The 18,275-nt window shown below is 44.4% G+C and overlaps 1 protein-coding gene across 6 annotated transcripts; it reads left to right on the top strand.

The window, feature by feature from the left end:
* Positions 1-1,678: 1,678 nt before the first annotated feature.
* LOC311628161 (RNA-binding protein 4B) lies at positions 1,679-11,717 on the top strand. Of its 6 annotated transcripts, XR_014795971.1 has the most exons (5): positions 1,679-1,872; positions 2,508-2,931; positions 7,894-8,570; positions 10,250-10,471; positions 11,132-11,717. XR_014795971.1 is itself a non-coding variant. In XM_084895099.1 (4 exons), exons 2-3 carry the CDS (start codon positions 2,520-2,522, stop codon positions 8,559-8,561), a joined length of 1,080 nt encoding a protein of 359 aa, XP_084751225.1. In that variant the 5' UTR covers positions 1,679-1,872; positions 2,508-2,519; the 3' UTR covers positions 8,562-8,570; positions 10,250-11,717. The 6 variants fall into 6 exon arrangements, 3 of the variants coding, with proteins under 3 accessions (XP_084751225.1, XP_084751226.1, XP_084751227.1); XR_014795972.1 differs by having other exon boundaries at positions 7,894-10,471; XR_014795973.1 differs by having other exon boundaries at positions 7,894-10,471; positions 11,051-11,717.
* The last annotated feature ends 6,558 nt before the right edge of the window (positions 11,718-18,275 follow it).

Here is an 18,275-nt window from a genome sequence, read left to right as displayed (position 1 = left end):
GGTTCAGACCCTCCATTTGTGAAGCCAGTATAGTGAAGATGAGTGAAAGCTATTTCAGAAGTGGCTAAGACAATCTACAATAGCCAGAATTTGGAAACAGCCTAGGTGTCCGTCAGCAGATGACTGTATCAAAAAACCATGGTACATCTACACAATGGAATACTATGCTGCCATAAAAAAGAAGGAATTCTCATCATTTGCAGCAACCTGGATGGAATTGGAGAATATCATGCTGCGTGAAATAAGCCAATTAATGAAAGAGAAACACCACATGACCTCACTCATTTGTGGATGATAAAGAACATTATAAACTGATGAACCAAGAGACAGATATAGAGACAGTAAAGCAACAGGCAGACTGTCAAATTATAGTGGGTAGGGGAGGAAGATCTTCCGGAGATAATAGATCAACCGAAGGACTTGTGTACATCCATATAAGTACAACCAATGGACATAAAACTCTGGGGAGGGAGGGTATGTATGAGAGGGAGGGAGGGGGGCAAAAAAAAACCAATAAAATATATTTTTAAAAAATAAATAAATAAATAAATAAATAAATAAATAAATAAATAAAAGAAGTGGCTAAGGAGGTCCCTACACATGTTTTAAAAGTTTGAGGGTGGAGAGAAACTGGAAATGGCCGAGAGAATAAGGGATGGAGGGAGGTAGATACTAGTACATGGGAGACAAGCATGACTGTTATTAGAATTGCAAGAACAGTGCCTCTTCTGAAATAGTTGGGAAGCAAAACGATTCCAGTGAAAGAAACATATCAGAACAGTTGGCGGGGAAGAAGGCAGCCTCAGGAATGTGTGCCTGTGGTCTCAGAAGAGCTTCTGTGAAGCCATCACAGTAAGGAACGGTGGTTGACAATCACCCTGGCAGGCTCTACTCAGAGAGAAACAGTCCCTCTCTCTACAAACATCTATTCTTTGTTCAAGAGTGACAGTAACCCACCTGACAGCTTCCCTTTGGCCACCAGGAGGTGCCCTGAGACCACAGCTGTCTAGTCCAGAGAGGGACTCACAGTTGCCTAGTCCAGCAGCTGAGTGTGGATGTGGAGACCCTGTCCCCACCCAAATCAAGGAGCCTCGCTGGGCCTTTGCACCAAGCATTCCTTTGGTGTGCTCACCACAGAGGCGGCCTGTGAGGGACACACAGGGAACCAGCCACGTCTGCTGGTATACATAAGCAAACGGAACAAGACCCAGGGGAGCCCCCATAGAACGCCTCCTAGACCTCTCCCAGCTGTGCTGTCTTTGGTTCTACTTCGTCATCAATGAACAACATGCTTGTAATGAAAAGTTCTTAATTATGTGTAAAGCTTTACGAAAAAATAACTAGATTTTCTCAGAATGTGTATTTCTAAAATGTTGTACCAAGCTGGCAACCCTTTTAGGGGACCCAGCGAGGCGACCCTTTGTCATCAGCTGCCGTCCCCCGCCCCCCGCCCCCGCTTCGGCAGGCGCGGGCAGCACCCCCATTGTGACGGCAGTGACCCCGGCTTTCTGAGCTCACGGGGCAGTGTGTGCGTCCGCGCCTTTCTGACGCCGAGCCCGACCCCCGCGTCCGGAGCGCTGATTGGCGGGCTGGGGCCGGGGGCGGGCTGACCTCTCTCCGCCGCGCCGTCACCAGCTGGCCCCGCCCCGTGCCGGGGTCGCCGGGAGCTGAGCCAGGGGCAGTGATTTACATGCGGCCGCGGGATTGGTCGCCCGGCTCCCGCGAGGGGGAGGGGACGGGAGCGCGCACTCGCGCGTGCGTGAGCTGGCGCGCGGGGAAGGGCCGGGTCGCGCGGAGGCTCGAGCGGCCTTCGCCATTTTGTGGGGTTCTCTCTGACGCGGGCGCCGCCGCCGCCGCCGCCGCCCCCCGGAGGTAAGAGGGGCGCCCTGGGGGGTGTGGGGAGCCCGAGGCGGGCTGGGCGGCCCGGGCTGGGCCTCGGCGGCCGGAGACGGCCGGGCTGGGGCTTCTCGGGGGAGGTCCGGGGAGACAACGGGAGGAGGCGGGGCAGGGGTCGGGGCGAGCCTTTGTTGGGACCTCGGAGCCGCAGGTGGGGCCCCTGGGGGGTCGCGGGGAAGGAATAGGGGGGTGTCCTGGGTGGGGACCCAAGGGGCCTTCTTTTGAGAGAATCTTTAAAGGTGAAGCCTGAGGGAGGAGAGGTGCACAGATTTCCCTCCAAAACCGCGCGACCGCGGACACTCAGAAACGTGCCCCTTGCCCCCGGCTGAGCGCTTCTTTCCTGCCCCAGAGAGTGTGTGAAGACGTGGGACGGCGAAAGCTGTCACTTCGTGCTCCTTTCACAGAGGTGATGGGGAGCGCGATGCTTACTGACCCGACCTCCTGCCGGTGCCCCACGGCTCTCACTGCTCCCCGAGAACACCCTTCTCCTATGGAAAAATAACGGCTCTGCCGGGCACCAAGAACTTATGCGGAGGGTTTAACCAGAGGCAACGCGCCGAGATTGCCCGCGGGACCCCTAACTTGAGGGAATTCTGTTTCTTCTCTCTCAGGCTCTCGTCAGGATGGTGAAGCTGTTCATCGGAAACCTGCCCCGGGAGGCCACCGAGCAGGAGATCCGCTCGCTCTTCGAGCAGTACGGGAAGGTGCTGGAATGTGACATCATTAAGAACTACGGCTTCGTGCACATAGAGGACAAGACGGCGGCCGAAGATGCCATCCGCAACCTGCACCACTACAAGCTGCACGGGGTGAACATCAACGTGGAGGCCAGCAAGAACAAGAGCAAAACCTCCACCAAGTTACACGTGGGCAATATCAGCCCCACTTGTACCAACCAGGAGCTGCGGGCCAAGTTTGAGGAGTACGGCCCGGTCATCGAATGTGACATCGTGAAAGATTACGCCTTCGTCCACATGGAGCGGGCCGAGGACGCGGTCGAGGCCATCAGGGGCCTTGACAACACAGAGTTTCAAGGTGAACTGCTCTGGGGTCTTGGTGGCAGAACTGAGTGGGGTCTAGGGCAAGACAGGCCAGAACACAGGACCCTGGGGCTGGCAGGGTGGTCCCTTCCGTTCTATTTTAGCTGGGAATAATAGGAAGATTGTATGTTTACCGTTCTTGAGATTTGCCAAATCCTTTTCAGATTGTCGACAACCCCATAGAATCACAAACTCCGGGTTACTTTACCCTTCAGGCTTCACTCATTTCAATGCTGTTGGGAGTTTAAGTCTGTGGCTTTTGTCATGGCCAGGAAGCCTTATGTTTGAGAGGTCAAATGTGTAGAATTGATACTTTTTTTAAAAGTATATATTTTAATTGATTTTTTACAGAGAGGAAGGGAGAGAGTTAGAGAGTTAGAAACATCGATGAGAGATGTGCCCGCAAGCAAGGTACATGCCCTTGACCGGAATCGAACCCAGGACCCTTCAGTCCGCAGGCCGACGCTCTATCCACTGAGCCAAACCGGTTTCAGCGAATTGATACTCTTTACTACCATGCGTGATGGGTTGTGGTGGGCAATTTGGGGGGTGGGGAATCTGGATTTGGGGGGAATATTTGTTCAGCTCCAGCAGAGCCAGAAATCACAAACTGCAGATTCTCCACAGCTTATGTCCCAATAAACCCATCGCAAGTTGAAAGTATCGTTCAGTTGAAAATACATTTAATACTATACCATAGAGCAGTAGTCGGCAAACTGCGGCTTGCGAGCCACATGTGGCTCTCGAGCCTTGGTTTGTCGACCACTGCGATAGAGCATCATTTGTTTGCCCTTGTTATCTGCTGGCTGAAGCAGCTGTGGCTGGGCCCACTGCCCAGCATCATGAGAGTAGCATACCACATATCGATAGCCTGGGAAAAGATCAGAATTCAAAATATGGTTTCTAATAAATATGCTTTCACACCATCATAAAATCAGACCACTGTAAGTCGGGGAATATCTGTATTCTGCCCCATCTATTATTTAATCCTAAAGGTAAAAAATTCTAAAATAATTAGATTGAATGGGAATGAAGGTCCTGCTTCTGAGGAGATCCCATAAGATATTCTAGTAAGTGGTATATTATTTATACCAATCATAAAGGTACATAACTTGTCATTAATACATAGGGGGTCATCTGATGGCTCTAGAACTGTACTGTCCACAGATAGCTATTAAATTGAAATTAAATGAAATTTAAAATTCAGTTTCTCAATTGTATTGCACCCAGAAGGCACACGAGGTGAGTGGCTACTGTATTAGTGCAGATATGGAACACTTCCATCATCATAGAAAGTTCCATTGGACAGCACTGTTCTACAAGGTTTTTGTTGATAGTGTCATCTTGAACCACATTTACAGCCACTTCTCAGGGTCATAGATTAACAATTTTTTGTCTGAGTGCCAGTAAGAGTTGTTAAGAAGTACTTAAGGGCCCTCTGCTAACCCTAGAAAACAGAAAAGAAGTGGAAGAGGAAAAGTTGACCAGAAAAGGGTAAGAAAGTTTGCAAAATAGATTACAGAGAGTGCAGCAAAAGCTCTGGCCACAGCCAGTGAGGAAGGGACGTGTGTTTTAATAAAGCAGGTTTAATTATTTTAAGTAGTAGATATCTGACTACACACGATTCATAAGATTTTTTACAATGTTTTTACAAAGATCCTTTATTTGGTTTTCATGTTCTTAGCCTGACCCCTCTGGAGGAAGTACTCTGAGTTACATACATAGGCATTTTTATAACCACCTTTATCCCCCTCCATGACAAGAGAAAGTTTAGCATCTATAATAATAAAAGCATAATACGCTAATTAGACGGACTTCCTTCCGGACAACCTTCCAGAGGAAGCCAGGGCTGTGAGGGCCAAGCCCATTGCACAAATTTTGTGCATCAGGCCTCTAGTTGGATAGTAAGTTGCAGTTTTACAGAAAATACAATCTAGATACCAATTTATCACATTTTTTGATAAATCCTTTGCAGGTGTTTACCACTTTAGGCATCAATTGAACCTTTATATGTTAATGGCTGCCATTTAGGCTTCTGACCTGACTTCTAAAAGGAAGCAGCAGAATCTGAGTGTATGTCTTTCAGGATCTGTTCCTCTCCGCAGCAGCAGTGAATGCACCCCTAGTGAGTTAGCAAACAGCTTGCATTGGAAAACCTTAAAGCAGCCTTCCCAAGTAACCGCTCAGGCAGCCACAGTGGTACTATGTAAGAGTCAGGTGTCTTGTTTTCTCCCTAATATGTAAACAAGCATTACACTGAAGTGCTATTGTGTGTCAGCTACATCCCAGCCTCTGGATCCTGGCAATGATAGGAGTTCAGCAATTAGGATCACAGGTTGCCCATCTCAGCTTTTAATACTCCTTTCTGTTCTAGAATTCAGAAAAAAAAAAAAAAAAAAAACTTTTATTGGGCTAGTTTTCTGGAAAATGTTGGCAGTGCATTTCAGTAACTTTTATATATATATATATGTATATGTATATATGTATATATATGTATATGTATATATTTTTATTTCAGAGAGGAAGGGAGAGATAGAAACATCGATGATGAGAGAAACATCAATGGCTGCCTCTGACACGCTCCCCACCAGGGATCAAGCCTGCAACCTGGGCATGTGCCCTTGACCGGAATCAAACCTGGGACCCTTCAGTCCGCAGGTGCTCTATCCACTGAGCAAAACAGCCAGGGTGCATTTCAGTAACTTTTGAAGGTCTCAGGAAATCTTTACGTTTTCCAAGTGTTGGGTGTTGGTAAAATTTACTTTTCTTTCAGTTTTATTTGCTCTGGTTCCTTAAGATAATAGAGAAGCAAAATATTTTTTCAATTATTATAAAAACTTTAGGGGGTTTAAATTAAAAGCATAGTTACAATCTTTGGGAAGATGGTGCTAGGGGAAAAAACTATCCTATTATGTATCTTTTAGTTCTAGGTAAAAATGTAAATAAATAAGTAAAAATAACCTACATCCTTTTCAGTTACTACTAGAAGTAGCTTTTGCCACAGATGTGTATAAACTTAAAGGTTCCAATCTTTAGATCTTTACAAGTTCCTAAAGCAGGGGTAAAGACTGGATGAATTAACAGAAACATCAAGGAAAAATCATTGTTTTTTGTTTCTCAGAGAGAGAGAGAGAGAGAGAAAAGCACCCAAAATCTATAAAAGAGCAAGTTAAATTGCAGTTTTTTCCTTAAAAATGTATTTCTAAGTTTCCTGGATTGACTGATTTTTAGATTGGCATGGTTACTCTGACTTCACAATTGGAGCACAGTTCGTATCTGTCACACAGATTAATGTCACCTTGCAAGGTTGAAAGACAATTTGTAACCTTCCAGTCTCAATTATAGTGAATCCTACACTTTCTATATGAATTGGAGCAAAAAGTCTATGTGTTTTTGTTCTTTGCATAGTTAGCATGTGGCCCTTCTAAGAATATTCAAATCTCTGAAAACAGTGGGATGGCTAAATGCTGCTTTCAGAGAATTATTGCTATTTGATTTCTGTTGACTGGATCAATGGAGATGGTGGATACTAGATGGTGGATACTGCCCAGCTAGCACTTGGAAGTAAAAATCGGAGCACCTTTATTTCTGCTAAAGAAAGGGTTTAAGTTGGAGGCAGCAACTGCTAGAAACTGGGGTGGTAGGACTTACATTGGGCAGAACCGAGTGTGACTAAAGTGATGTTACTGCACTAACCCGCTCCCCTCAGGGTCAGTGCATGGCGCTGTTCTGGCTGCCGTCCTGAATCGGGCTGTTTCCAACAGGATGGTGGAGCACGCGGCCTATCGCATAACTGCATCCAGAACAAGGTCTGTCAAAGAGAGAGCAACTCGCTGACGTGGAGGGGGGACGTTTGTTCTGAGCAGCCCTTAAGAGTGATGTCTGTACTGGCTGTGTTTTGGCTGTCATCTGAAAAGCATTGACTTGATCTCCAGAGTCTTAGGCAGTTTGAGACTAAATACTGCCCCAAATACCCGTTTTCTCAAACTGCTTTAAAGACCTTGGGTGCTTTCACCAGTAAAGGTGCCTGGGCTTGAGGGTACACAAACCTAGGGCAAAAACTGTTTCTTCTCTTAGCTGCTCCTTAGTGCTGGTCATTCCCTGAATGTGGCTTGTTTGTATGGGTGCCCAGAGGACTTTAGACAAATGCTGCATTTTTCTGACAAGTAGATCATCCTCTCTAAAGAACTGTAAACGCCATGTAGGATGAAATGTTAATTATTCATTACATGGGAGCACAACATCCCTAAGAAACCAGTACTGCTTCAAGATCTCATTTTGCTGTTGAGAGACCTTGGTCAAATAGTATTCTTTTCCACAGTAGGCATGCTGAAAAAGTGGGGTGGGGTTGAAATCTGAAGTTTTATAACTTAAAAAGTATACGATGAACCAGGTATGATTTGTATAACCAACATGGCCTTCTGAGACACCTGCAGTAATGGCTGGAGGAAACAAGATGGACGAAGTTGGCTGTGGTCTTTAAGCCGCAGTAACTGTCAGACCTAATGTGGCGTGAATCAGGGAGAGGTTGGTAAGATCCTTTCCAAATCTGGCATCACTGAGGTTGTGTTGGATATTTGATTTGGAAGAATTGGTAGGTTTTGAATTGCTACAATCTCATAGTCGCATTTAAAATAAATAAAATCCCAGTCTTAGCAGTGAAAAGTGGAAACTTTCCATTTCTGTATTGAGGGGTAGGGGGGTAGTAATGGAGACAGAAGTAAGATGGAATTCGGTCTACCTAGTGTAAGTAGAAAGAGTTTCTGGTCTCTGAGGACCCAAATTTTCTAGCTCTTATCTATATTTAAACTTTAACTGCTTTTGGAGGGGTCGCTGAAACAGAATCTCAGGAGTGTGTGTATGTATGTGTGTTTAGTGCCAACTAGTTTACTTTCATTTTGGGGAGGATAAAGACTTCTCAGTGAGTTATAATAAATCTTGTATCTATTTTCTCAAGGCAAAAGAATGCATGTGCAATTGTCTACAAGCCGCCTTCGGACTGCGCCCGGGATGGGAGACCAGAGCGGCTGCTATCGGTGTGGGAAGGAGGGGCACTGGTCCAAAGAGTGTCCGATAGATCGTACGGGCCGAGTAGCAGACTTGACTGAGCAGTATAACGAACAGTACGGAGCCGTGCGCACGCCTTACACCATGGGCTATGGGGAGTCCATGTATTACAACGATGCCTATGGAGCGCTGGACTACTACAAGCGTTACCGGGTCCGCTCTTATGAGGCAGTGGCGGCAGCAGCAGCAGCTTCTGCATACAACTACGCAGACCAGACCATGTCCCATCTGCCTCAAGTCCAGAACACAGCTGTGACCAGTCACCTCAACTCCACTTCTGTTGATCCCTACGACAGACACCTGCTGCCGAACTCCGGTGCTGCTGCCACCTCAGCTGCTATGGCTGCTGCCGCGGCCCCCGCTTCTTCCTATTACGGAAGGGACAGGAGCCCCATTCGTCGTGCTGCAGCTGTGCTCCCCGCAGTGGGAGAGGGCTACGGCTATGGGCCAGACAGTGAGCTGTCTCAGGCTTCGGCGGCTGCACGGAATTCCCTGTATGACATGGCCCGGTATGAGCGGGAGCAGTATATGGACCGAGCGCGGTACTCAGCCTTTTAAAAACTGGAGGTGAGAGTGGGGCGGGTGTGGTTAAAAGATTCCATTTAATTCCCTTGAAAGAGACCCATGCTTTAGAGGGGAAGGTAAAGCCACCTGTTTGCTATCAGGACATTAGTATCCTAAAGGTATAAATTACTTGCTTAAATATTTCTTTAGCTTAAGCCAGAGGTTCATGTGGCCTGTTGAGGTTTTAGTGTTTTGACTCCAACTATCTTGTTCCTTCTGAGAGAAGAAACTGAGTTAGTGAGAATACTGTGTTAAGTGTAAGCTAATCTGGGTTACAGAAATAGTTAAGAGAACTAACATTTATTAAGTGCCCTCTGTATATATCATATAATTTAACCTATACAATAAGCCTTTAAGGTATGTTCTGTTGTAGAGAGAAGGGAGCTAAGCCTCAGGTTAAGTACTTTGCCTGGAGTCATCTGATAATTGAGTAGAGCCAGAATTCAAACTCAGGCCTGGCTGACTCCTAAACCCATTATCTTTCCACTAAAGTCACTGGTGTAAACTTAGGAGTACAGGTTCAGGAGTTAATAATGCATGTCACAGTGAGAATTTTAACTATAACTTTAGACTTCCAATTGGCTAATAAAAATCTACTTGAGTCATTAAGCTTTATCAGAGGAACCTTTTCTAATATATAGCTATAAGCCAAATACAGTTTATAAATTTTCGGTGTTTAGTTATAAGACACTTGCTTGAAATCGGAATGTTTTGATGCCACTGTCCCATGCAGTCCCTTATTAGTAATCTAGAGCAGCGGTCACCAACCTTTGTGGACCACCAGTTGGCGACCTCTGCTCCAAATGTTTCCTTAAGGTTTCCTTAAACCAGTGGTTGCCAAACTTTCGGACCTCATGGACCACCTGTTGGCGACCCCTGATCTGGAACACTGATCTGGAACATCTCATTGTACATAGGATCATAAGCCGTATCTCTGCATAGTCAGTGATACTTTCATATACAGCCTGATGTGTCCCTTTTTCCCCAGCAAGTTTGGTTTGGTTTGAGAATATTTAAGGAACTAGATAACTGGGTAATTTTGGATGTGTATAAAATCCCACTGGTGACCCTGGGAATTTAATGTTTCCTACTTCAGAAAATGTATGCAAAGACGTTAGAAGGGCAAGAGTAATAAGATGGATACATCTCTTCAAGCAGAAATGGTATCACGACGACTTTTTATTCTCCTGGTTTTCCTTGTACCTTGAAATTGAGAATCACTTGAATGGGAGGCCTAGTAGCAAAGTTAAACTTAGTTACCATGAGTTTTCAGGGTACCTAACTTATCCCTTTGGTAGATACTTAGAAAAAAACAAAGCAGTAGGAACTGCCCTTTTTCATAGTGAGAAGCAAATTTGGCAGGAACTTATGACCATGAGACCAGGACAAGACTGGGATCTCCTGAGACCACTGTCCAGTCGTGTGTTCATGTACATGAAGTTGATAACCTTACAACTTGTGTAATTTGCCATTACTTTTACTTTTAATACAGCTGAATCTGCCATGAAATGGAATATGCCTCTAAAATAAGGTGATATTATCCATCAGATAACTTCTCTTGAATGTTTCAAAGTTAAATATTAAGTTAGTATATAGTATTTTAAAGTGAATTTTGAGTGCAAACAGTGGTTGTTCAACTAACCTCTTTTTAACGATGACTTTTAAAGAAACTTACCTTCCAGGTGTGAACCTCAAATGGACTGAATAACCCTGAGTTGGTTGCAGTCCCAGGAGCCTGATGGTAATGAGGCTGCCAGGATGAAATACTCCAGAACTGTTGGGGATCCAATTTCGGGTTTCACTCTAGCAGAACTGATTCAAGAACGTCACAGCTTTTGAAGTCCATTGGCACAGATCAAGACCAAGATTTGGCCCTTTGTCTGTAATAAGTAGAGGAGCTTGGTGTGAGTTAACTTTTTTTTCCCCCCAGCCATTGGTGTCTGGAGCTTCCATCATCAGTGGAAGAATTAGAGAATTTTAGGATTTCTTCTTTTGATAAGGGAGATGTGGTCAATTAGGGGAACTACTAGAATTATGGTTCTAAATCTATGACTGACCTGTAGGCATGTTAGAGGGTAAATAAACACTCCTTGATACTTATTATATTTACTGTGAAAAATTAAGATGAAACAAATTTAGAATAGAGCAGTTGGCCATATTTGAGATCTTAGCATCTTCTGCTTTTCCTGGACCCAAAAATTAAATTACAGTTCTTGGTAGTCTGTATGCCCTTTGGTATAGTGAGAATAGCTTTGTATCAACGAAGTTGTCTTGCCTAAAAAATAGGTAAGAAAATGAGAAATATGTGTTTATCAACACAGCAGTCTTCCAGATAGGTTGCTTCTAGTTCTATTATAGCTATAAGTAGATTCCTATACGTAGTCACGATCATGAGTCCTGGGTAATTACATGGGATAAGTTTGATCCAGTCTGACTCGGTTTTGTTTTGTTTTGTTCTTTGTTCTTTTCCCCCTGGAATGCAGGACAGGACCAGGGCCCTTGTACTCGGAGCCAAGCTGCTCTCCAGGCAGTGTGTAAGCCTCTTGTGTTGTGCTCTCTTTCAGGTAGGATAATTGTGGATGAACCCTCGGGCTGCGGTCATATAAGAGAACTTGCTTCGCGCGGTCCCCTTTGCCGGGATGTTTCCATTGCTTCATGTTTCAGTAAACAAAGGAGTTTGTGACCAACTATGTTTTCTTTCTTAATTTAATTCTTCTAAGTTGACTTTTCTTTTTTCCTAATATAAGGGTCTATAGCCTTTCATTCTATTCCTTATATTCCCAGCCTCTGAGCAGCCTTAGGTAAGGATTATGCTGGCACCCCTTTTCCTGTACAGTGGAACCCTCTTACCTTGCTTTCCGTAGGAGTTGAATCCTCCTTCCTGTCTACCTGAAACATCTCCTTAACCTTTAAAATGACCATTTAGTGGCAAGCAACCTTTTCCTCTTCTGTTAGCTTTGGACTTAACATTGAAGCTAATCTTCTGCAATTGCTAGGACCACTGGGGTGGGGGTGGGGATTTTTTTTTTTTATGTCTGACATGTGATCGTGGTACAGCATTTGCTGAAATTGAGCCTTGTTTTGCTCCACTCCCCCCCCCTTTTTTTTTTTTTTTAAATATTTTGACAAATAAACGTTTCTAACACTTAAGTATCTTTGTGTGAAATATTATTTACAACCATTATCATCTTCGCAGTTGTGGTCAAATTACAAAATTCAAGTGAATTCAAATTTAGATTGTAGAAGTATTCAGTGAAGTCATGTGGCCTCAGCAGAGGATGGGGAAAAGTTAGCTAACTAGCATTTGAGACATTGATAAACATGCTCCTCCTCTCTAAAAAGCAGAGCTACACTTTCCAGTTTAAAGGCTAGCACACCCAGGGCGGCAGGAACAGAGTAAGCTGCACAGGGAGAGGCCTGCATCGGGAAAAGGATGAGCCAGAGCATCCCCAAGGACCTTTCAAGTTGATTCCATTTGACTTCAGAGTGTGTTTGTTTAAATTCACTTACAAACTATTTTAAGAGTTCTCTTTCCATTGTGTTAATATTCTGCTAGGATTAAACTTTGGCTAAAATGGATAGTTGTGATAGGTCAAAAGAAAACATGTCATAATATTTTGAGCAGAAAAACGAGGATATTAATGATTGGCACTGACAACATTCTGCAATGAAATTTGTCCTCTAGAATTTTTTACAAAAAGATTTATAGACATTTTTATTACTATTACTTAGATCCCCATAAATAATTTTAATGACAGATTCAACCCTACTTAAATTTTATTGTATCCTATATGGATGTTAACATGTAAATTCTGACTGCCCCGGCTGCTGTGGCTTGATTGGTTGGGCACTGTCCTGTGCACCAAAAGATTGCTTGTTCAATTCCCAGTCAGGACACATGCATGGGGAATGGGCTGGGTCTCCGGGTGGCAACCAATTAATGTTCCGTTCTGGCATCAATGTTTCTCCTCCCTCTCCCTTCCTCTCTAAACATCAATAAAAAAAATTTAATTTTGATTACCTGTGACTATAATTCAAAGTATTTCCCCCACATATTTTATCCTTACACTGAAAATAATCCTGACCTAGGTGAAGCAAAATTTCCCCCCGCTTTTTGGGGGTAGGATACAACAATCCAGAGAGGTTAACCTGTCAGTACATATATTCCAACTAGTAGTGAAGTACACAAAAAGGGAGAATAAAGCAAAGATACTGGGATTTCCTTGTGATTGATCTGCAACATACCCTGCAAAGCAAAGAAATATGTACAGGTTTGCTGGCCTCACCAAAATCTCCAGTTCTCTGTGTTAACAGTGGATTCTGCAAAAACAGTTCTACATCAACACTGTCAGTAAAACACTATCAGTAATGTTGGAAGTGTTTTATATCTGTGCTGTCCTACTATTTGTAGTTACTAAGTATTTAAAATGTGGCTTGAGAAACTGAGTTAATTTTTTTTATAATTAGCCACATGTGGTATTGAGGACTTGAAATGTGGCTAATGGCCCTAACCGGTTTGGCTTAGTGGATAGAGCGTCGGCCTGCGGACTGAAAGGTCCAGGGTTCAATTCCGGTCAAGGGCATGTACCTTGGTTGCGGGCACATCCCCAGTAGGGGGTGTGCAAGAGGCAGCTAATCAATGATTCTCTCTCATCGATGTTTCTAGCTCTCTATCCTTCTCTTCCTTTCTGTAAAAAAATCAATAAAATATATGTTTTTTAAAAAAGTGGCTAATGAAGCTGAGCTGATTTTTAAATCTTACAATTAACCACATGTGGCTAGTGGCTACTGTATTGGACAGCAGTTTAGATGAGCAGTCGCCAAGTGGTCCAAGAGGTCTGAATGGTTGGCGACCACTGGATTAAGGAAATCTTCGGAGCAGTGGTCGCCTCAAATGCAAGCCACATATGTAATTTGAAAAGCTCTAATAGCCAATTTAGCAGAGTAAAAAGAAACAGGTGAAATTAACTATGCTTTTTAATAATGTATTTTATTTGACTACTAGTGACCCAGAGCACAAAATTCGTGCACATTAAAAGGGGATTAGAGGAAATAATTTAATATTGCTATTTGCCCTTTATAATAAAAATGTCAGAGATAAAATTAGTAAAATGTATATGAAAACCTTCCTCCTGTCAGAGTCTGGGGCACACCATGGGACCCAGAGTCAAGTTCCCGCCCACCCACATGCACCTCAAAATCTCTTTAAGACCCAGACCCTACCAGCCCTTCCCCTTCCTCCCCCAATATGGGCTAGATCCAGACCTGGCCAGTTCCACTCTTGTCAAGCCCTAATGGGGAGGGGGTGTAGCCTCAGGTCCCCTGGCCCAGCACCAGGACGAGGGGGCGTGGCCTGAGGTCCCCCAGCCCATGCCTTGAGGTCCTCCATCAAGCCCTGCCAGGTGGGGGGGACAGCCTGAGATCCTGTCAAGCCTCACTGGGTGGGAGGCATGGCCTTGAGGTTCCCCGTTAAGCCCCGCTGAGGGGCACGGCCTGAGGTCCTGTCAAGCCACGCCAGGTGGGGGGTGTGGTCTGAGGTCCCCCAGCCTGGCACTGGGGCGGGTGGCAGCCTGAGGGACCCTAGCCCAGCACCAGGTCATGAAGGGCTCCTTGAGGTCCCCTATCAAGCCCTGCAGGGGACGTGGCCTCATGTCCTGGCCTGGCACTGGGACAGGGGATGCAGTCTGAGGTTCCCCCAGCCTAACACTAGGGTGGGGGGTGCAGCTTGAGGTCCCCTGTCAAGCCCCACAGGGGGCGGGGCGGGTATAGCCTCAGGTCCCTGCTGAGAGCTCGTTAAGGCTCCTTATGGGAACTTGGCTCAGCTGTGGGTGCAGCCATCTTTGTGAGAGTGATGGTCAATTAGCATATTCTCTATTAGATAGGATTTCCAAAACATCATTTCAACATATTATCATGTTTAAAATGAGTATTTTACATACTTTTATGTCCTTCAAATCTCTTGGGTATTTTACTCTCAGCACAGTATGTGTGGCCATGACTCATGTTGGTCAGCATTACTTCCGATGGTATACAAAGCCGAGGGATTGATAAAATCACCTAAAACAGCCTTGGTACTACTGAGATTTGAGATTGGATAACTTTGTGGGGGCAGGATGTTCAGAGCATCACTGGCCTAGAGATTGTAGGTCCTAGGGAAATGAAAGGAAGGGGTGGGGTGACTATGTGAAAATTGCAGAGGTCCAGTTTCTAGCACATGAAAAAACCCAACCAATGTCTCTAACAACATTACGTAAGAGGTCTTCACTGTCACTTCTTATATAATCAAGTTTTTCTCTTCTCTTTTGACCCTTTCCTCTTGACAACCAGTAGCATTTACTGACGAGCACTGTCCTCAAAGAAAACTTCTAAATACCTGTTTGGACAGATCAGGGGGTTTCTAAATTAGAAGGAACCATGGGTGCAGATTCAAGTATCAAGCTTTCATGGCCTCTTGGCCAGATACAGCTTGTTTAAGCAGAAGAGAAGTTTTGGGCTGGAGACACACATTTAGAAATCTTTGTAATCTAGACAATAAAGCCAAGGGAATTGGTGATACTACTTGAAGAGGAACGTGGAAAAGAGGATAGAGCCATAGATTCATTTTTATTGCCCTGAAAATGTGTCAGATCCCCCCCCCCCCCCTTGAAAACTCACATCTACTGTGGACACCTGGTGAAATGCCAAGGGAGGAGGGGCCTGGCGTGGCTACAATAGATCTACACAAAGTCCGTCCAGTATGTATGGCTGAAGCTCAGTGAGCAAAGGAAAGCAGAATAAATTTGTAGAGCTAAGAAGAGGCAGAGCACAAGGGGCTAAAGGCTTGTCCATGGACTCTGATCTTTAGTCTAAACAAGAAACCCAGGATTAAGGGGGAGGTGGAATAAATGGTGATCCAAGACGACTTGGGATGGTGAACACAATATAATATCTATATTAATAAGAGTAATATACTAATGAGATCAGGAGACCTTCCAGACAGAGCCAAGGTGGTGGGGCTGAGGTAGAGGCAGTTAGGGGCCATCAGGCCTACAGGAGAAAGCAGTTAGGGGGGGTCAGGCTGGTAGAGGCAGCAGTAGGGGGGGGCGCTCAGGTTGGCAGGCAAAGGCGGTTAGGGGCAATCAGATAGATAAACAGTGGTTAAGGGTGATCAAGCAAGCAGGCGAGCAGTTAGGAGCCAGTGGTCCGGGACTGCAAGAGGGATGTCTGACTGCGGGATCAGGCCTAAACCGGTAGTCATCCCCCAAGGGGTCCTGGACTGGAGAGTGCAGGTGGGCTGAGGGGAACCCCACTACCACCACCTTGCACAAATTTCATGCACCAGGCCTCTAGTCTATATAATAGAGCTAATATGCTAATTAGACCAAATAGAACCACTGGCTTCAGACCTCCCAGATGAAGCCGGCCTGTTAGAGCTGGCTGACGTAGCTGGGGCCGTGAGGGCCGAGCCCCTTGCATGAATTGCATGCATTGGGCCTCTAGTGTATGTGTGTATGTTGGTGTATGACAAGTTCCATTTTATTCAAGTTGTGTCTGAAATATTATACATTCAAGCAAAAATATCAAATGGGAAGTAGGATATGAGGCTGGAGTTTGGGAAATGTGAACTGGTGATATAAATTGGGGAATTCTGTATACAAAATGGCATGTGAATCCACAGGATCACCAGAGACCAAAATCTGAACCATGGAGCCTCCAAAATCAAGAGCTCAGAGAGAGCCAAAACCGGTTTGGCTCAGTGATAGAGCGTTGGCCTGCGGACCAAAAGGGCCCGGGTTCAATTCTGGTCAAGGGCATGTAACCTTGGTTGTGGGCATATCTCCAGTAGGGGGTGTGCAAGAGGCAGCTGATCAATGATTCTCTCACATCGATGTTTCTAACTCTCTATCCCTCTCTGTAAAAAATCAATAAAATATGTTTAAATTAAAAAAAAAAAAGGTCAGAGATGAAACAGCAGAGGAAATTGAGAAGGTAGGAAAACCAAGAGGATCATGTCCTGGAAATCAATAAGTGTTAAGGAATATAGTAATCACCTATGTCAAGATACTAATATAATACCAAGAATATAAACAGGGCCGAAATCGGTTTGGCTCAATGGATAGAGCGTCGACTTGGAGACTGAAAGGTCCCGGGTTCGATTCGGGTCAAGGGCATGTACCTTGGTTGCGGGCATATCCCCAGTAGGGGGGTGTGCAAGAGGCAGCTGATCGATGACTCTCTCTCATCGATGTTTCTAACTCTCTATCTCTCTCCCTTCCTCTAAAAATCAATAAAATATATTAAAAAAAAAAAAAAAAAGAATATAAACAGGTAGATGAAGACCAAGAATTGACCAGGGACTGAGGGGGTTAACTGCAAAGCAGCACAGGTGACAAACATGTTCTATATCCTGACTGGGTTGATTGTCATACACTCAAAATATGTCAGATTATACTCTTAAAAATTGTGTAATTTGTGAAAAATGGCAATAAAGCCATTTTTTAAAAAGCACATCACATAACACTCCTCTGCTTAAATCAAACAATGTAAGGCTATTTCACTCAGAATAAAGGCCAAAAAAGCCCTAGATGATCATCGTTTAACTATCCTACCTTCTCTCCTACTCCTCTCATCACTCCCCTCTTGCCCCAGTGTCCTATTAGAATAGCTCGGCTTCAATCCCAGACCTTGGGGCCCTTTCTCAAACTGTTCTATTTGGAATTCTAGAAGTCTATTTGGCTAACTCTCATCTCATTCAAGTCTGCTCAAATCTCAATCTCTCAATGAGGCTTGGCCACCCTATTTATTACAGTAATCTGCACACCTATATATTCCTCTAGCTCAGTGGTTCTCAACCTTTTTAATGCCTCGACCCTTTAATACAGTTCCTCATGTTGTGGTGACCCCCCAACCATAAAATTATTTTCGTTGCTATTTCATAACTGTAATTTTGCTACTGTTATAAATCGTAATGTAAATATCTGTGTTTTTTGATGGTCTTAGGCTCTACAGCAGTGGTTCTCAACCTGTGGGTCACAACCTGAGAACTGCTAGCAGGGTCACCTAAGATCAATGATTCTCTCTCACCACTGATGCTTCTACCTCTCTAAAATCTATATATATAATTTATTCGCTCCAGAACTGTAGGCATCGGAGCACTTTACACCTTAACAGAGTATCACACTATTTATTGAATCAATGAATACTGTTAGTCTCCATCTTTTAAAACTTGCTAATCCCACCCATCAGACCAAGGAATAGATCAATAAAAGTTTAGATTTGTGATAGGTCTTTTAAGAGAAAAAGGGAACCACCCTCCAAAAAGTGAATAACCAATCCAACTAGATAAGATAAAAAAATGGGAGCAAAGTACCCAGCCTAGATATTCGTCACAATCTTAGTCACTGACCACTTCCGGCCCATAGGATTAACTATTCCCACCTCCAATCCTCTTTACTCCAACAGTTTTCCTGGAACTGTTATCTTAATCATGACCTCTCATCAAAAACAGCTTCCAAGTTCAGCAATTATTTGTATCCTGAAGGTAGAATAAAAGATTGTAACTGACAGAAAAATGCAATAGAGGACACATGGATCACCTATCACAAGGTTTCACATAGGGCAAATAGTCAATAAATTACAAGTTATATTAATACAGAGGTATTCCCATCTAGGCCACCTATGAACTAGAAAGAAGCAGTCAGGGTAGAAGCATTTAGTACAATTCTGAAA

This window comes from Pipistrellus hanaki (assembly GCF_964339955.1).
Source record: "Pipistrellus hanaki genome assembly, chromosome: 9".
Lineage (NCBI taxonomy): Eukaryota > Metazoa > Chordata > Mammalia > Chiroptera > Vespertilionidae > Pipistrellus > Pipistrellus hanaki.
Note: the sequence above shows the minus strand (reverse complement) of the source record. Positions and strands in the feature narration are given on the sequence as shown.

Bases quoted from the DNA above. Each gene is read 5' to 3' on its own strand.
- LOC311628161 (XM_084895099.1), top strand. From the start codon at position 2,520: ATGGTGAAGCTGTTCATCGGAAACCTGCCCCGGGAGGCCACCGAGCAG. The intron at 2,932-7,893 runs GTGAACTGCTCT...TATTTTCTCAAG, and splicing joins TGACAACACAGAGTTTCAAG to GCAAAAGAATGCATGTGCAA.